Raw genomic sequence first — 18,287 nt, 5'->3', positions numbered from 1 at the left:
ACAATCTATCTAATATGAATGGAGTTAATATAGAAATACCAACCATAGACCGTAGTTCATACCAATCCTACACAAAGATCTTTTACTCGTTTCTCCATTATCAGACTACCAAGTATCCTCAAAACTCTCGAGTTGGACCCTCCTTGATGCCCTTACCATCTCCTACTATATAGGTCTACATACTACGTATACAACCTAGAAACGTAATACTCTCCAAAAAAAGAAATCAATTGGGCAAGTAAACTTTTACGCGTTTTTTTTTTTTTTTTACATTTTCACCACAAAAAAGAATAAACAAACCCACAACAAATACCCATCAACGTTTATCAAAACAAAAAAAAAAGAATTCCACTATAACTTTCAATAAACAAATTACAGTCCTTTTTAAATTCCAGTCCACCCCTTCAATATCTTGTTTAAACAATTATGGTTTTAGGTTTTGGATCATTACTAGGCTCCCCACAAGGTAGATCGCAAGCTGAAGCGCCGCGTCCTGAATTTACACCTATTGGTAAACGAAGTGGATCAACTTCTTCTTTTCAAGTGTATCACAGCTACCCACAAGAACAAAAAACACAAACATCACCGCCTAGAAGGAAGTTATTTCGTCCATTAGCTGACTCAAACCTTGCTGCACACTATTCTCACGATTCTGGTCTATTTGATGACACCGTTGAAGATTTCGAAAAACTCTCCCCCATCCGTCCACAACGCTCACCAATAGCACAAAGAAATAGAAGGAGCCCTGATAGACACGATTTTATCACCGATGACAGTGGCGGGATTGCCGCAAGACAACTGGAAGAAACCATTAAAGAGTTGCGACTGGAGAATTACGGTTGGAAAATCAAGTATAAGGAACTCATCAGATCATTGGAAAATATGCCTGCTCATGAGAGGGAAGTAAGAAAGGAAAACATTGAACTAAAGGAAAAGTTGGCAACCTTGCATCAACATATTCAACAATTGGAATCGCAAATCGCCGAATTACAAAATAACAAAGAGAATATTACTACCAACAACAACGATTCCCGTGAAAAAGACAACATTATCCAGCAGTTGAATAATAAAATTTATGAGTTGCAAAAACAGTTATCGTCTGAAAACAAACTAAAAGAGTCACAACTTGAAAATGAAGAGATAATTCAAGCTTTGAAATCTGAAAGAAATGAGTTGACAGCAAAAGTTTCCGAATTAGAAGACTATATGAAACATTCTGAAGTTGAATTTGATGTTGTAATGAAACAGAATGACGAGTTTCAGGAAAGGATTCACGAATTGGAAGCTGCAATTGACACGTTACATCAAACCGAGGCCACCATTCAGCAACAGTCCCAGCTGAGAGAAAACACTGAACTCCAACTTCAAAAATTATCAACTGAATTAGATAAACAACAAGAAATGAACCGACTTTTAGCATCAAAAAATGAGAATCTTGAAATGGATTTGTCTGAAAAGACAGATAACCTCAAAGAACTAAACAATAAGGTTTTGAGTCAAGCCCAAGAAATCAATTTACTTGAGACAAAATTGGATACATTAAACTCCCAATTTGAAAATAATACCGATGGGAATGAGAAATTAATGAAAAACTTGGAACTGCTACAAAACAAGGTACAGACACAAGAAGCTTTTATTGATGAGTTACACCATGAACAAAAGACCATTGATAATGAGTACAAGGCAAAGATTAAAGATTTAGAGTACGAGAATGCCCAGCTATCCGAAGAGATTCTGAGAATAAGGGCAAAAAATAGCCAATATGACCCTGAGGCTCAACATTATGAGATCGATCAATTAAAACAAGAAAATGCACAATTAAAAGACAATGTTAAGAAGTATTTGAATAATTTCAAGGAGTTGAAAGATAAAGAAGTTGAACATGCACATCAAATTGCATTTTACGAGTTGGAGTTTGAAAAAGCTGAAAAAGAGAATGAAAAACTACGGAAAGAAATAAAACTGTTAAAAGCGCACGAGAGTGAGTTTGCTGAAAGTGAAGTTAACAACCGGGAAACACACAGGAAGCTAAAGGAAGTCGAGCGTGCAAATAAAGAGTTGATAAGAAAATTGGAAAATCTTCAATCCGAACATGCTGCAGATAAAGAGCAACATTACAAAGAATTAGCCGAACTTGAAAGAGTATCGTTATCAAAAGAAAAGGACTTGGCGAGATTCAAAGCCGAACTTGAAAATTTGCAAAATTCAGTTTCCGAAAAAACAGAATTACGAGCTGACAATGTTCATCTTAGTAATCAGCTTGAAGCGTCTTGGAAGGAAATTGCTGATTTAGAAAACCAACTTTCAGAATTAAGGATAACACAAAACCAATTAAAATCAGAAAAGAGAACTGAAGTCGACTATGAAATAGAAAGCCTAATAAGAAAATTAAAGAATGATCTAACAGATTTGGAAAGAGAAAATGCAAGATTGAAAACCTTAGAGATTGAAAATATTAAATTGAAGCAACAGGCAGACAAATTTTTGGATGATCGAGAATTATACTCTGATAATATTGAATTACTGGAACGGTTGAAAAAAGCAGAGTCAGCTAGAGCAGCTGCTGAAAAGAAGGTTTCTAAAATGGAGTTGGATATTGCAGATCTACAAGAAATTGTCGAAGAATTGTACACACGCAACAAGTTTTCCTTGCATGACAATGAATCTACTGAATTGAAGAAAGAGGTTCAAGACCTTAAAAACAAAATCAAGGCAAGTGATGACTATATTGATGAGTTAGAACGGAACCTTAGACATTCCCAAGCCGACAACAACATTAGTGAAAAGTTACAAAAAGAATTGACCGATGCATACGATTTGGTTCAAACTTATGAAAGCAAAATGAAGCAATTGGAAAAAGAAATAGAAAAAATCAAACAATCACCAGAATCGTCAACTATTGAGCAATACGTGGAATTCCAATTGAAGCTTACTCGCGATGAGTTGGAGAAGGCAAATGCCCAATTGAAATCGACTGAAGAAAAGTACAAGAAAGAAATCACAGAGTTGCAAACCGAAAAGCAAAACATGGATATCGAACTATTAAAGGCAAAATCCAACAACAAAGATTTGAATCGTCAACTTGAAGCTCTAAATCAAGAGTTATCGACAATGACTCGAAACTGCAAGAGGTTAGCCATAAAGGCGACCGAGTATAGACGACTCGGAAAAAAATTGGATAACACAGACTGGATTGAATATATTCAAAATGAGAATTATTACTTTAAAGAAAGATACAGAGACACAAATATCAAGGCCCGTGACTTTAAGTTCTTGTATAACTTTACCATTAATTCAATTCGCAACTCCACCGAGGTTCTAACAAACAAGGAGGATAATAGCAATTTGGCCAAATTAGGAATTTACCCCGAGTATGTGAACCAATCGAGGGGGAAAAGACCAAAGTTAACGTTTGCAGCATTGGCTAAATTTGTGCTAGCAGCCGTTCGAATAAGACAAAGAACCCGGGATCAAGCTGAGAGATACAGAGAGTTGACACGAGTTAGAGGAGAAGTAGACGTGGCCAGACTTAAATACAATTAATTATGTACTGTATAATTGGAATAAATATAAATTATGTATTATTACTCATCTCATGATTCGACTCACAGGAGTTTGAAACTTATCGGTTGAAACTTGTCTCACTCTTCCAGGTCTAGGTGTTTGGAATTGCAGCTGTTGCTGTTGTTGTTGCTGTTGTTGTTGCGAGGGCTGTTGATGGCTAGTAGAATTTGATCTCATGTTAATAAATGTATTGTTTGAGTTTCCAACATAGTCTGACGTCGAGTTCAAGGACATATCACTATTATGCAAAACCGTATTGTTTCCTGGCGACAATTGTAATACCAGCAACTCTTCCTTGTTGTATCCATTACTTAGAAATTCGGCCAAATCGGGATCACCAGCCACAGGTGGAACCAAAGTTTTATCCACCACATTCTTGTTATCCAGTTTAAAGCTTTCAATATTCAAATCCATCCATCGTTTTTGCTTTATTGATCGTCTATTTTTATAAAGCTTTGACCCAAATTGTTGAGATGGGAAATTTAGGATCCCGTCATCTTCTTCTTCCTCGGCAAACAATTGGGGATATACATTTACAGCAGCTTCTACCAAGTTACTGGTTTCTATGTCATCGTAGGTTATTGGCTCATCCTTCCACCTTTCAATATAGAGCACTTTATTGGGATCATCTAAATGGATATATGAAAAAGTTCCGTCTCTAGACATGGTTAAGAACAATCAACAAAGGTGTTTCATTCGTGTTTTTTTTTGTTTGTTTGTATACATTTTTTTATACGCAATAGAAAAAAAATACTACTCATGTTACTCTACTAAACACTAAAAACACTTCCTCAAGCACTGGCTGCTACTTCACAACATGATTCAAATAAAGTTGGTTTCTTCTTCAACGCCTTCTTTTCGCAATTACTAGATTTAACCAATTTAAACGAACCTGTTCCAATCAGCATTGTTTGTCCCAAAATGATACATTCTGAAACCCCTTCAATTTTATCATTCTTCATAAAGAATGCAGCATCAAATAAATGATCAGTAGTTTTCTCAAACGAAGCCAATTGCAAAACAGAATCTCTCATTTTACTCAAACCAAATCTCGTAATACCCAAAACTTCACCTTTATATGTCATAACGTCGCCCAACAATTGAATATGACGAGGATCAACACTCATACCGTGATTACTCATTGTATAATCAATTTCCTTGATAATAGATCCTCTGGCAGCCTCAATTCCTAATATTTGATTCACTTCCAAAACATGATTTGTAGTAGTCTTGGTTCCAACTATACCTTCGGTATTCATAACATCCTTCAATCCATAACCTTCTACTAACAACTCCTTTTTACCATCGTCTTTTATGTTGATAACCGCACGGAAGATATTAGGCAACCCTTTGATACAAACACCAGGTAGGGCCCTCTTCAAGTACTGCATTCTGAAAAACAATGCGTTCTTAGGGTCAACAGTGTTTCTCAAACTCTCTGTCTTGGTCTCTTTGATGTTAACTAAAACATTGATTCTGTCCTTACCAGTCACCGAAACATCACTCTGAGCAATCTTTAATTTAGGAGCATTAGCAATGGCAACGGCAATGTTTTCTAGATTAAGCTCTAACTGAAGCTTATCGATTGTTTCCAAATCAATCTTGATCGACAAGTATGCAAGATTGTCCTTGTAAACATCTTCAATATAAAATGCAACGTCTTCTAAAAGTGTCTTTTCAATTCTTCCTTTGGCAACACGAGCCGCAATTTCGTCATCATCGTTAACTAGAACTGCATTGATAATTGGAGTTGATATAACTTTGGATGCATTGATAATTTCTTTGATACGAGGAACCCCCAACGTAACATTCATAGATGCCACACCAGCAAAATGGAAAGTTTTCAAGGTCATTTGCGTACCTGGTTCACCAATAGATTGGGCACCAATAGCCCCAACAGCAGTTCCTGGTTCAACTCTGGCACGGGAGTATTTGTAAAGACATTGTTCCAAAAATGTTTTGACCGCCTTCAGAGAAATCTTCAGCAACTGATCAATTGCTTTGACTTTAACTGCATCTTCATCCATAACAATTTCGTCTTCGGTGGGGGCAGTAAAGTATGCCTTCAAACCTCTTTCTTCCCTAAGTAGAGCCAACCTGATCGACTTCTTTGTGAGGAAATCACGAATTGATTTGTAAAAGTCTCTTTCACCATCATTTTGGTCAATGTATTCTATTTTTTGTTCCTTTTCTTTGTCATTCAAAGCATTACCCAAATTATCATATCTTATCAACTTATTCTCCAATGGTGCCAAAACGGAATCCACCAACTCTTCTATTTGATAAGGCAACAAGCTGGCATCGTCGACATTGTACGTCAAGTTATAAGCATGATCCCATTGTCTATTAAAATTGACTGGTTTGGCGTCACCTTCCATATCATATGGGTCTAAACCATCTCCACCATAAGTGAATTGAACGATACCATTAGACGAGTTCCGTACTGTGTTGTCATACTGTGAAGACAAATCTTCTAATGACTTCATTAATCTTCTTGACATGTAACCAGTTTCAGCAGTCTTGACGGCAGTATCAACTAAACCTTCTCTACCAGAAATAGCATGGAACAAAAATTCCGGTGGAGTCAACCCACTGAAGAAAGAGTTTCGCACAAAACCCTTTGATTGTGGAGTCTTTGAGTTCTTTGTGAAATGAGGCAATGATCTATCTTGGAACCCATCAGGAACACGATGCCCGGAAATAATCTGTTGACCCACAACAGCCACCATTTGCGACACATTTAATGTAGAACCTTTAGAACCACAGGTTGCCATAATCAATGGAGCATTTAAGGAGTCCAACTCTCTGATACAAACATCCCCGACCTCTTCTCTGACTTTAGACAACAACCCCCCAATCTTTGCCTCCAATGTTTGCTCTTCATTACAACCTGGCTGTGTTTCCAATTTCCCGCGATTGTACAAATCAATCAATTGGTCACATTTCAAATAAGCTTGTTCAACCATCAACTCTTTCTTTTGCTTCAATTCATCGGCAGGGGTAACATCATTGATACCAATAGAGAACCCCCGATTCCCTAAAAACCTCGCACACAATTTGGCCATTCTGTTCATTGCTGCAGCAGCTTCTTGGGGACCATAGTCTCGAAGGATTGTGTAGAACACTGAATGCTTTTTACCATCACCTAAAGTGGACTTGTCCATCAAACCACTCAATATTTTAGACCCTCGAATAACAACAAACCCATCATTTGGCGACATTTCATTTGGTAAACCTTTCTTTGGAGGATGGAATGTTTTGTTTTTAGCATCCAAGTTGATAACAACATTTGATTTTTTGTTTGGTTTGATCAACAAAGAAAAGACTTGCTTCCCAGTCCACAACATTACTGGCTTAAAAATTGTTGGTGGCGGAATATCAAACTGAATGTCTGCATCAGACATCATACTCAAGAGTTGTACTAATGTAGCACGGTCGAAAAATGAGTCCTTGTGGGAAATCAAATATGACCCAGTAATGAAATCTTGGGTGGCGGCAATAATTGGTTCACCGGATTTTGGAGTCAACAAGTTGTTCTTCACACCCATCAAATTGATAGCCTCTGCCCTTGCCTCTTCTGTTTGCGGTACATGTAAATTCATTTCGTCACCATCAAAATCAGCATTATATGGGGTACAAACACACTCATTCAAACGGAAAGTTCTCCATGGTCTGATCTTGGCATAATGCGACAAAATCGACAATCTATGCAACGAAGGCTGTCTGTTGAACAAAACAACATCTCCATCTTCTATATGACGCTCAACAACATCTCCGATTTGTAATGTTTTCGCTAACTTTACCCTATCACCGAATCTCAAATTTCTTTTACCTGGTTCGTTTTGTTTCATAACATAGTTTGCCCCTGGATGAATATCTGGCCCATTAACAACCAATTTTTGCAACTTTTTCTTGTTGTATCTGGTGCATTTTTCAGGATATGTCAATACCTTTGCCACTCTATCAGGAACAGCAACCTCATCAATTTTCAAATTAGGATCTGGAGAAATAACTGTTCTCCCAGAAAAATCCACTCTCTTCCCCGACAAGTTACCTCTAAAACGACCTTGCTTACCTTTCAATCTTTGACAGAAAGCTCGAATTGGTTTCGATGATTTTGCACCACCACCACCAGTCAGCAACGCAGGGTTGGCAGAGTCTGAGTTGATATACATAGCAACCGACAACTGCAAATAGTCCCACTGTTCCATCAAATTATTAATAGAAATCCCCTTAACTATACCTGCTCTGATCATAGATGATGTCCACACTATTTCTGTCAACTTGACAGTTAAATCGTCTTCATTGGATTGGGAATCCATCATAACAGACGGTCTAATACAAACAGGGGGTGCAGGTAAATATCTCCAAATATACATTTCTGGTCTACCACCTTTGGCAGGATCTAATCCAAATAATTCACAATCTTGAGGAGTAATCTGTTTAAATAAATTCAACGTTTTCAATGGATTCAAATCATCATGGATTCTTTTGGCAAACTTTTCCAACTCAGGATTTCTAATGAAAACTTGATCCAACTCCTCGTCCCAAATTGTCTTTTCAAGAGTTTCCTTTTTACCAATCCATCTAAACGTGTCATGCACAATCTTCAATGCAGCAGGACCAGCACCACTAGCTGCTTTCTTGACAACACCGTTGATGTGATTACATTTGAGACATCTTCTTTGCTTTTTGCACTGTTCAATAATTTTCTTGATAATTTTCATTCTTCTTAAATTGTCTATATGTGGTTTCCGCAAATCATTCAAATATTGTCGTTTACTTTGTTCATCTAATAAAACTGCAGCACAGCTTTTACAAATGCACTGCAAAACAGAAATGATACTCTTGAAATAACCCACATGAAACACTGGTAATGCTAATCTAATGTGACCAAAATGCCCATGACAAGAGGCCAAGTTACCATGACAAGTAGAACATTCTTGTGCATTTGATGATATTCCCATTTTAGTATCAAGGGCCCCGTGCTCTTTGGGTACTCTCCCTTTTTCCAAATCATACAAATCTCTGGTTTGAATCTCAACTTCGGACTGAGCTACTATATCTTTTGCAGATAAAGCCCCAAACTCCAAACCTTTAATACATTTAGGAGCTATATCAACAACTACTTCTTTCATAGCTCGTGGTGGTTACTCTATAAGTAGATATGGCAAACTAGTGAGATGAGATGATGTTTTACAAAAAACAAGACGAAAAAAAAAAATGAAAAGTGGATTCGTGAGTAGAAAAAAAGAATAGTCACCAAGCATCACTGTGATCCTAATTTAATACTACAAAGTTAATTCTCACTACAGCGTATAATATACCCCTCGGAATATAGAGGTTTGGCTGCTATATATGTCTTCTATAATCAAATAACTTGCATATAATAACTACCATGTACTAAATTAGTAATCTGGTAGTATACTTCGACTGCAAAACCATTTAGCTTTGACCATATCTCTAAGTCAACGAAATCTAAAATTAAAGAAAAGAGTGTTGGAGATTAAATGTGTTTCTTATCTTCTTCTGCCAATTTTTGAACAGATCTGTATCTTTCCAAGCCCTGTTTGTCTATACAGTAAACAACAGGCAACCCCCATATCCATGTAAACTGAAAATATTTCTCAGTACCAGTCAAGAAACAGCGCAAATACTCTTCATACACCAAAGAATAGTAGACACCAATCCCAGTGAATATGTGCCACCATCCGTGTCCTTCCAAGACAAACCCATATGGAATACCCCATTCTCGTCTGGTAGCACGAGCAAAATCACAAAAATGAATGTCAAGATTCCATAAAAAGTATCCTAATAAAAATATCCCGACTCCAAAAATACTAGTCTTGTGTAGTTGAGCTCTTGCGGTTTTATCGTGGACATACTTTACATTCAACTGAATTGATCTAAGAATTATAAAACCATTCAATATACCGTATGCAGCTTGATGAATTGTTGGGTTTCTAAAGTACAAATATATTACAGTAAGCAAGTTTGCCGCAGTAAAAATACCCACGGCAACGAGGATCGACTGTCTCGGTGTCTTGAATTCACTAAACACGGACCAAAATGGGATACACGTGGCATATATCATTGGCAATTCATCTAATAATTGGAAATGGTACCTCAAAGTCATATGGAACAACCACGAGCCAACACCAACCAAAAGAAACCCAAAGGCAGTAAATATGAAACGTGGCTCTAATTTATTATGGAACGCATGATATATCGCAAATGTTGCCAAAGCAATAAATACTGAGTTAGTGGTAGTATTCAATGCCTCTGCGATATATGTAGATATGACGTAGTTCTCTTCACACCAATCGATAGTAGAAGTGGGGATGCCCCAATATCCATCTTTCTGTTCAGGGGGATATGGCCAGGCAAAAGGTAACATTTTATGTATAAATTGGGAAAAGTATTAAGTAAAAGTTCTATAGTAAAGGAAAAAGTGTTGTTGAATTAAAAAAAAATAAAAGCAATGTGTATATCCCTATAATAAGTAGAAGAAATTAGAATAGGGCCATTCGGATAGTTGAGAAGTAAGCAAGCAAAACACAATGATTTTTTTTTTATCTCGCAACCGACGGGCCGATTAAGGTTTAACCAAGAGAAAACCGAGCATCCTTTTTCAGCGGAAAAAACCAAATAATAGTAATAGTTTACTAAAAAAGGGGGGGGGGGGGTTAAATTACATGACATAACTAAAAAGAGTTCTTTTCCTATCTACAACATACTATAACCTTTCCCATTTCAACCAACACTCGTCGTACAATGGTCTCGTAGTGTACCAGTCGTACATTCTCATTTTGTCTTGGTCAGTAGTGCCATCGTCACCTCCACCCATTTTAATCGGCTTTGCATCGTTTAAGACTCTGCACCACGTTTCATCAATCGTAGAGCTATAGTGCCAGTACAATTTCGCAATAGCTATCTTCATTTCAATCATTGCCAAATTCATTCCAAGACACATTCTGACTCCTTTCCCAAACGGCATCATATACTTTTCTTGTTGTTTGACTCGCCATTTGTCTTGCTCATTATTGATAATCCATCTTTCAGGTAAAAACTTGTCTGGTTCAGGGAATACGCCTTCTGTACGATGGAAGGAATATGGGAGACATGAAATAATTGTGCCTTGTGGAATAACCATGTTATCTACCAAATATGGTTTATCAACAACTCGTGGTTCAGCTCCCGGGATAGAAGTATGAACACGTCCGTTTTCTGTAAGCAAAGCATTAAGATATGGAAGGTTGTCAACAGTTTCTAAATCGATTTCCCCATCTGGGAACGCCTTATGCAATTCCTCACGTAATTTTTGTTGCATCTTGTAATTTGCAGGACGAGACAACTCGTAGCATAAATAGGTTAATTGTACGGCAGTCGTTTCATGACCAGCGAATAAATTATCTGTAAGAAAGGAATAAGCATATTCACCTTCAAGTCCATTTTTCTTTAATGTTTCAAGTGTAGTCAAATTTTTCCCATTTGACGTCAAATTCTTTTCAGCAAACTTATAGAGGTTTAATTGGAAGTTGCAAATATCATCAGCTGCCTGTAGAATCGTTTTGGTGGCAGCGTAATCCCAAAGAAAATTAGGCATTAACGTTGTCCAGAACCCCATGCTGGAGACCTCTCTGTGGGACACAATTATTCTTCTATCGGCAAAGCCGTCTAACAAGTTTGTACCATTAGTCCTACCAAGTTCAAATCTTGAAACCACATCCATTGCTAATGCACCAAACAATGTAAATACTTCAATAGAAGGGGACTCTTTACCCACAGTTTCAACTAACTTGTCTGCAGTCTCTAGCAACACTGACCTTGTATGATTCTCTTTTGAGAAAATTGCAGTTTTGTTATACAAATTGTTGATCAACTTCTTATACTTGCGATGACGATCGTTCTCCAAACTGGCAAAAATATTGTCTTTAAACCCATGGTTTCGGAAATTTTCATAGAACTTTGACTTGGGGAAATTCTTCACATAAATATCATTGATAAATTTGGGATCACCATTGACGCTAACCTCGTTTGGAGATAAAAGAACCACACTACCATACTTTTTATGCAACTCGTGCACACGAGCTATCCAAGTGCCGTTTCTCTGTGCGTTGTAGCAAGGGATATAACTGATTCGATGAATATACGGTCCAGGGACTTTCCATAAGGGGGAGGTCACGGGATAAACAACCAAATAATAGACAAGTAGAGCAACCAAGACAATAACTTGAGTTTGCACTGGGTGTGCAACAGTATAGGAGTATAATGTATATGCAATCTCTTTCAACATTATAAATACTTGCCGGAAAAAAAAAAAAGAAGAGTATGAACTTAGTCTAAATGACTTTTTACAGATTTCATTCTATATATATGCCACAACTGCTTATCAAGGACTGGATCGACTGGTAAAAAATAATAGATGCAAGTGAATTAAAAAAATTTCCGCGCATTACCAAATCGGGAAATCTATTCCTTCATATATTCCGTGTACTTTGTAGTTACATGGATTCCACATTCAGTCTTTGCCTTACCTTTCCATCGTCCACTTCTTTCATCTTCACCATCAGCTACAGGTACAGTAGAATGCCAATCACCAATAGACTTGTAACCTAAATCTAATAGTTCATTGTATGGAACCTTATTATCATCAATATACGCCTTTACCTGTTTGAAATCCCAATTCCATAATGGGTTAATCTTGATAATTCCACTTGTTTCCTCGTATTCTAAAACTGTCAATTCACTACGGGCACCACCTTGAGACTTTCTTCTTCCAGTTAGCACAGCCGAAACTCCCAACTCTTTGTAAGCACGTTGGCTCGGTTCCACCTTTACCAAGAAATCGTAATATGCGTCATTTGATTCCCACAACTGGTCACCATATTTTGCAGCAAATTCTTGTTCCGTGCTCACATCCTTTGGTTTGTAGACATGTAATTTTGGGCGATATTTTTGTTCGACCTTTTGAACCAATTCATGAGTTTGTGGGAAATGGTACAATGTGTCAAGAAAGATCAAATCAATCAAGTGATCCTTTTCCAATTCCTGGGATAATTTAGATATGATGTCGACAGTCACCAACCCTGTTAATCCAAAAGCTGTTGTCTGATACAAATTGGGGAAAGTAAAGTATGCCCATTTGATAATATTGTATGCCGAAAGAGTTTTCAAGTGCTCGTTAAGAAACGAAATATGCTCTGGTGTTAATTGAACTATGTTTCCCATTGCTTATGTGTGTAGTGCTTGCTTAGTAATACCTGGAAAAGTAGTAGTTGTTGTAGTTGCGAATAAATGAAATCAAGACTCACTGGGTTTTAAAGGTTCCCAAAAGAAAAATTTTTTTCTTTAATTCTCTCGTTATCAAAAAAAGATGTAAGTGCACGTGATTGCTGCATTGATGCTAAGCAATCATGTAAGAATATAAAACACTTGCTGTGCACCAACCCAGCAATGTGTAGTGTAAGATCTACGAAAATAAGTTGTCCCAAGACAATTCCTGATATTATAAACTTACGAGTTCAAATTCAAACGTTTTTTACAAATCTAATCCATTACGAGTTGGATGTGATTCGTGCAATACTATAGGTTTGATTTTAAAGAACTTTTTCTTAGCATATCGCTTAATAGTACAAACATTGATTATATTAGTCCGGGGAAATAAAACAAGCATTTTAATACTGATTCCCAGTAAGGTGTTACCACACAAAAACAAGAAAATAAAATTGTGTTGTTTCACATCGCAAAAATTAAGAAAAAGATATTGGGGGGAATTTAAGAAAAACTCGTAAATGTCTGTTATACACAAAAATGCAATTGATCTTAGATAATTGGATTTTACGAATTTCTACTAAGGCATTATGAGGAGATAAAGCAAACAAACCAAATGGGGATAAATACCAAATGGTTTTCCCTTATTCTGACTTTTTGGTCTTCATTTGAGTAAAAAAAAACTAACCTTTCAACTGTTAAGCTATTTTCAATGTCGTGTCCACAATCTATTGACGATTTCATTCCAGAACAATTCAAATTACTAGATACTATCTCTTCCCACTCTAACAACTTTGTTTGTTTCTGCAACCATTGCCACTCCAAATTATTTGACGAAACATCCTCTGCTGGAGTCCAAGAAGACCAAATTCAAAAACTATTGAATAACCATCTTCTCATTAAAGAAGTGCATTGCATTGCCTGTCATGGATTCGTTGGGTTTAAAATTAAAAGTTTCATCCCAGATCAATATGGTTATATTTATAAAACACAGAAAGTGGGCGGGTTAAATGATTTTAAGAACTTTCTATTGTGTTTGGAAAATGGAATATCGGAAGAACAAAGATATGCCAAGTTTATTAAAACTAACAAAAAGTATATTGATAAATATTTTATCTGCGTGACAAATGTGGTGGCAAATTTCAAGAGTCGATCCTGAATAGAAAGAACATGGCCAATTTAAAGAAACGGACTATTGGACGATATGCTCTATTGTCTTGCTTGATGAATCCCAATACATTGCTTAGATATGCTCATGGTTCGTGTCACACTTGACATCCATCATTCCTGATAAATTAAAATACTATAAAAAAGGGCGTATCCATATGATAGAACAAAGTACATGTCAAACTGCTTAGGAGGAAAAAACAGGGTAATAACTTCATTTACTATATCAACTTGAATATGATGTGATTCACTGTCTCTAATGTTTCTTATGTATCATTACGATAAAGCAAGATAACACATAGGGAACCCCAATTTGATAGACTTAGAAATTCGTAATTTGACTGACAGCTTTTCCTATCACATTAGTGTTTGTAGTTAATGAATCAGGGTTAGTCTCGTTTTGTGTTTACCTTTTTTTTGCTCTCAACATTGAAAAAATTTCGGATTATAAATATATCCAGGATTCTCCCCTTAACCTCTATGATGCCTTGATCTAGTCACCAATGTTCTTTTCATGTCTAACCTATATTATACTGTATTTGACACTGATGTGTGTACGGTGTTACTCGTATTAACTTTGAATGGCTTTGTATGCTATGCTTCATTGGGTAAGCCAGCTATCGAGCTAAAAGGAATAATGGCCAAAGATTTCCTGTCTTTGCCATATCAACTCAAACCATTATCTACAATGACGGGTGATAAAATAGAAATTGATAAATCGGTGGAAAAATTCAAGCTATTGGTGGAAACACCATCGGTATCTCAGGATATCAAAACCGAACTTCTATTTGGTACGCCGTTACAGAGAAAAGTATGGAAAGAATTAGTCAAGATACCAGCAGGACAAACTCGAACTTATAAAGAATTGGCAGATTTATTAGGTACACATAGCCGTGTGATTGGAAATTGCTGTGGTGCAAACCGAATTGCTGTATTAATTCCGTGCCACAGAGTTGTGGGTGCAAATAATAAGCTAACTGGTTACCGGTGGGGGAAATCCTATAAGGAATATTTATTGAAGCAGGAAGGTATAGGTATTTAAGTTTTTGATATTCTATGTTTACTACACATGATAAAAATAGTTCCGTACTTGTTCCATTCGTAACATCGACAATGCTTCGTCGTTACTATTTTTAAGTTGTTCTGTGTATTCAAAACGGCCCATAAACTCTTCAAAGTCTAACGACTCTTCGCATTTACATTTGGATTGTTCAGCTTCATAATTTTTATTTATTTTAGATTTTAAAATTGACTTTGTTGGTTGGTGGATTGATTCATTGGCGTCATCTCTTTTGAAAAAGTTGAGGCATCCTAAAGAACGTTTTTTCTTGATTGGTTTGATGTTGGACTGCTTTGGATCAACATCTTCTCTTTTTTTAAAGAATCCCATAACTTTCTCCACCACATTTGATTCCTTGATTATGTCATTCGGTACAGTAGTGGGATTAATTTGTAGCTGGAAATCGTTATCTAGATTAACTGAATCAAAATCAACGTTAAATGAACTCATTAATGATAATTGTGGAGATGGAGGAGTTGGAACTCTTCGGTAGATCTCTAAACTAATTGGTCTCTCGCAGCTGGACAAAGGCGTGCTGTTGTTGCTTCTATTAATACTGCTGGCCACCGGTGACGGACTTCGAGAAATCGATTGATTTGATATCTTAGATGTATTATCGGATGTCATCATTTGTTGATCTACTGCTAAAATAAAGTCAAAACGGCCAATTTCTTAAATTGATTGCAAAAAAACAGAAGAAAAAAAAAATACTTTAGAAATCTAAAAACACTAAATATATTGAAATGTTATAGAATTTATCTTGTTATGCATCTATGAAACTGTTAAACTATCTATCTCCCGATTGTACTCTTCGTAAAACGTATCCAACCCACCATTAACCCTTTCATATTCAAACAATGATTCTCTAAAAGGTTCATGTAAAGTGACGGTGCCTAACAAGTTTTTATATTCCTCTGTTATGTCATCGTTATCAATCGCTCTACCCTTATTTGTAAATGACGTAAGATATTTGAGCTCTTTTGCATGGAATTTCCTTACACTTCTTGCCAACTGATAATCCAACAATAGTTGATTGTTATTGGAAAGCATTTGATAAATCTGATCGTCAGTCATTTCATCGATAAGAAATTTCATTTGCAAGTGGCTGATATTACCACTACTGTTAATGTAATCATTCTTTTCCAATGCCTCAGCCAAAACCAGTGTGTGGACCCAAATGTTAAGCTTGTTTGAGAAAATATAATCTTGATACTGCTTTCTTGAAATTCCGCTACGGTATTCTCGTTTGAGATTCTGAACAATATGGTTGCTGATATAGCAGGGAACTCCATTTAGCATTGACAATTTCACTGGTGCTAAATCGTTCAATTTATAAAAATGTTTTCGACGATCATGAATATCTCTTCCATCGTATCTTGATGCTCTGTTCACTAGTACGTTGCTTAATCCCGTAATATCAATATAAACACCAGTATCCACATCAATGAACCTAGCATCAATGTGATTGCCATCGTTTGATATGTCCCTGTTGTGAATAAACGTACCCACGTCAATTAAATATTTCCCAAATCCTTCTCGTAAATCTTCGACAACTAACGTCTGGTTATACAACTCACCCAACCTTGCTAGCTGCTTTATTGGCATTTGGACATCTAAATCGTTATCGTAAGGAAAGATGGCTCCATTCCAATACCAACTCAATAACGGGCCGTGAGCAATCCAACTAACAACACCATACTTTTCAGTGAATCTAAACCAGTTGCGAAGCAATCGTTCCAATATGATAGCGGTTCGTGCACCATCTCTGAGTTTCCCATTGAAAAATCTCCAATCGTAATGCCATCCCGAGTCTTCATTCCCATTACCCACAGTCATAGTCGCTTCATTGAAATATCTTGTTTCTGAGTCCAGAGATTCCTGAATCGCAATAGATTTTTTCATTGACCACAAATATGATTTTTGGCGTTGGTTCAATTCTGGTTTCGCCTCCAAGTTCTTGATTGATTCGAGGACAAACTCTTTTTCATACTCAAAGTCACTCAAGGGTATATCTATTATTGGCTTGGGTTTATAAGAGTTAGATCCTTGGGTTAATTTTTCAAATTCAACCACTGGATCTATTTTAGATTTCTTATAGTTGTCTTTTAGTTTGTCTATTCTCTCTTTATGGACATCAAATACAAGATCCTCACCCTTATCGTTCATAAATATGACTTTATATGGAATAGGCATACTTGCTAACACATACGTTTTCCCTTGTAAATTCCTGACGTATTCGGTAGATGAAAATACAGTATGTTCAAACTGTATAAATCCTGGCAACTGTTCGTGTGAATCGACACCATACTCTTGTAATTCAGACGCGCTTAGCAGTTCACTATCAGCGCAGCCAAAGTAACGGGTGTTTTCTCTACACAATTCCCTATCCTTGTCAAATTGTAGATGAATATGGTTGAGAATATCCAAACACTTGAGACGTTTTTCTATCGGTTTGTTCAACTGGTTATTTAAAAGTGACAAGTCGACCCAATCGGCCCAATGAAATGGAATACTAGAAGAAGGGTTTTGGTTGACATAATTTAGTATCAAACCAAACGTCAATCTAGGATCCTGAAATATTTGATTGGTTCTTTTTGGAATACGGTATTCTGACGTCACTATTGGTGGCTCGATACTCGCTATAAGTTCGTCAACTTCCTTGGTATAATTTGCATCGGTTGTAGCATATTCAGCTAAAAGATTTGTGGAGTCAAGTGGTATATTCAACAAGGTCAACTGTGAATCATTATTGCCAAAGTAGTGATAAAATGACAAATATAGGGTGTTGAATATTAATAACAAAATCAAGGGTTTCCTTAGTTTTCTGATGCTGGAGTATTTATTGTACATGTCAAGTCAAAGATAGTAATGGGCAAATGATTGCTCCTTCTAAGTGTTGATTCTGATTCAATCCTTAAAGAAAAAAAAGAGTACTTGTGAACACTATTTTTCTTTTGCTCGACATATTTTTTTTAAGGTGAATATGTCTGAGTTGACCATTTTTAAAAACATTCATCTGTATAGTCTCTTGTTTTATTAAATCGTGTGTGTGTGTGGGTCTTATAGCATCTTTGTACCACCACCACAATTAAAATTTTGATTTTAGATTTGCTACTTAAAAATTTTTTTTTTTCCGTTTACTTTTCTTTTTTTTTTCTGTTCCCCTTTCAAGAAAATAAAGTGGAAAACCGAGAGGCTTTGTCGGTTGTCCTGAAATTTGATT

The 18,287-nt window shown here is 36.5% G+C and overlaps 10 protein-coding genes across 10 annotated transcripts; 3 read left to right on the top strand and 7 right to left on the bottom strand. All coding sequences in view use genetic code 12, as the record gives it.

Annotated features, from left to right (window-relative positions):
- Positions 1 to 426: 426 nt before the first annotated feature.
- Positions 427 to 3,543, top strand: CAALFM_C407080CA (uncharacterized protein; the record flags this gene model as incomplete). Its single annotated transcript, XM_710316.2, has 1 exon — positions 427 to 3,543. The coding sequence occupies one exon, from the start codon at positions 427 to 429 to the stop codon at positions 3,541 to 3,543; it is 3,117 nt and encodes a 1,038-aa protein (XP_715409.2).
- A 45-nt stretch (positions 3,544 to 3,588) lies between these two features.
- Positions 3,589 to 4,230, bottom strand: CTA6 (Cta6p; the record flags this gene model as incomplete). The annotated part of the gene is made up of 1 exon (XM_710318.2): positions 3,589 to 4,230. The coding sequence occupies one exon, from the start codon at positions 4,228 to 4,230 to the stop codon at positions 3,589 to 3,591; it is 642 nt and encodes a 213-aa protein (XP_715411.2).
- A 125-nt stretch (positions 4,231 to 4,355) lies between these two features.
- CAALFM_C407060WA (DNA-directed RNA polymerase III core subunit) lies at positions 4,356 to 8,702 on the bottom strand (the record flags this gene model as incomplete). The annotated part of the gene is made up of 1 exon (XM_710319.2): positions 4,356 to 8,702. The coding sequence occupies one exon, from the start codon at positions 8,700 to 8,702 to the stop codon at positions 4,356 to 4,358; it is 4,347 nt and encodes a 1,448-aa protein (XP_715412.1).
- A 368-nt stretch (positions 8,703 to 9,070) lies between these two features.
- On the bottom strand, positions 9,071 to 9,961 carry YDC1 (alkaline dihydroceramidase; the record flags this gene model as incomplete). Its single annotated transcript, XM_710320.2, has 1 exon — positions 9,071 to 9,961. The coding sequence occupies one exon, from the start codon at positions 9,959 to 9,961 to the stop codon at positions 9,071 to 9,073; it is 891 nt and encodes a 296-aa protein (XP_715413.1).
- A 339-nt stretch (positions 9,962 to 10,300) lies between these two features.
- Positions 10,301 to 11,860, bottom strand: CAALFM_C407040WA (uncharacterized protein; the record flags this gene model as incomplete). The annotated part of the gene is made up of 1 exon (XM_710321.2): positions 10,301 to 11,860. The coding sequence occupies one exon, from the start codon at positions 11,858 to 11,860 to the stop codon at positions 10,301 to 10,303; it is 1,560 nt and encodes a 519-aa protein (XP_715414.2).
- A 176-nt stretch (positions 11,861 to 12,036) lies between these two features.
- Positions 12,037 to 12,795, bottom strand: MET16 (phosphoadenylyl-sulfate reductase (thioredoxin); the record flags this gene model as incomplete). The annotated part of the gene is made up of 1 exon (XM_710322.2): positions 12,037 to 12,795. One exon carries the CDS (start codon positions 12,793 to 12,795, stop codon positions 12,037 to 12,039), a length of 759 nt encoding a protein of 252 aa, XP_715415.1.
- A 754-nt stretch (positions 12,796 to 13,549) lies between these two features.
- Positions 13,550 to 13,996, top strand: CAALFM_C407020CA (uncharacterized protein; the record flags this gene model as incomplete). Its single annotated transcript, XM_710323.2, has 1 exon — positions 13,550 to 13,996. One exon carries the CDS (start codon positions 13,550 to 13,552, stop codon positions 13,994 to 13,996), a length of 447 nt encoding a protein of 148 aa, XP_715416.1.
- Positions 13,997 to 14,518: 522 nt separating this feature from the next.
- On the top strand, positions 14,519 to 15,046 carry CAALFM_C407010CA (methylated-DNA--protein-cysteine methyltransferase; the record flags this gene model as incomplete). Its single annotated transcript, XM_710324.1, has 1 exon — positions 14,519 to 15,046. One exon carries the CDS (start codon positions 14,519 to 14,521, stop codon positions 15,044 to 15,046), a length of 528 nt encoding a protein of 175 aa, XP_715417.1.
- A 21-nt stretch (positions 15,047 to 15,067) lies between these two features.
- Positions 15,068 to 15,694, bottom strand: CAALFM_C407000WA (uncharacterized protein; the record flags this gene model as incomplete). Its single annotated transcript, XM_710325.2, has 1 exon — positions 15,068 to 15,694. The coding sequence occupies one exon, from the start codon at positions 15,692 to 15,694 to the stop codon at positions 15,068 to 15,070; it is 627 nt and encodes a 208-aa protein (XP_715418.1).
- Positions 15,695 to 15,835: 141 nt separating this feature from the next.
- Positions 15,836 to 17,914, bottom strand: CAALFM_C406990WA (uncharacterized protein; the record flags this gene model as incomplete). Its single annotated transcript, XM_710326.2, has 1 exon — positions 15,836 to 17,914. One exon carries the CDS (start codon positions 17,912 to 17,914, stop codon positions 15,836 to 15,838), a length of 2,079 nt encoding a protein of 692 aa, XP_715419.2.
- Positions 17,915 to 18,287: the final 373 nt, after the last annotated feature.

This window comes from Candida albicans, chromosome 4 (assembly GCF_000182965.3).
Source record: "Candida albicans SC5314 chromosome 4, complete sequence".
NCBI classification, from domain to species: Eukaryota; Fungi; Ascomycota; class Pichiomycetes; order Serinales; family Debaryomycetaceae; genus Candida; species Candida albicans.
Note: the sequence above shows the minus strand (reverse complement) of the source record. Positions and strands in the feature narration are given on the sequence as shown.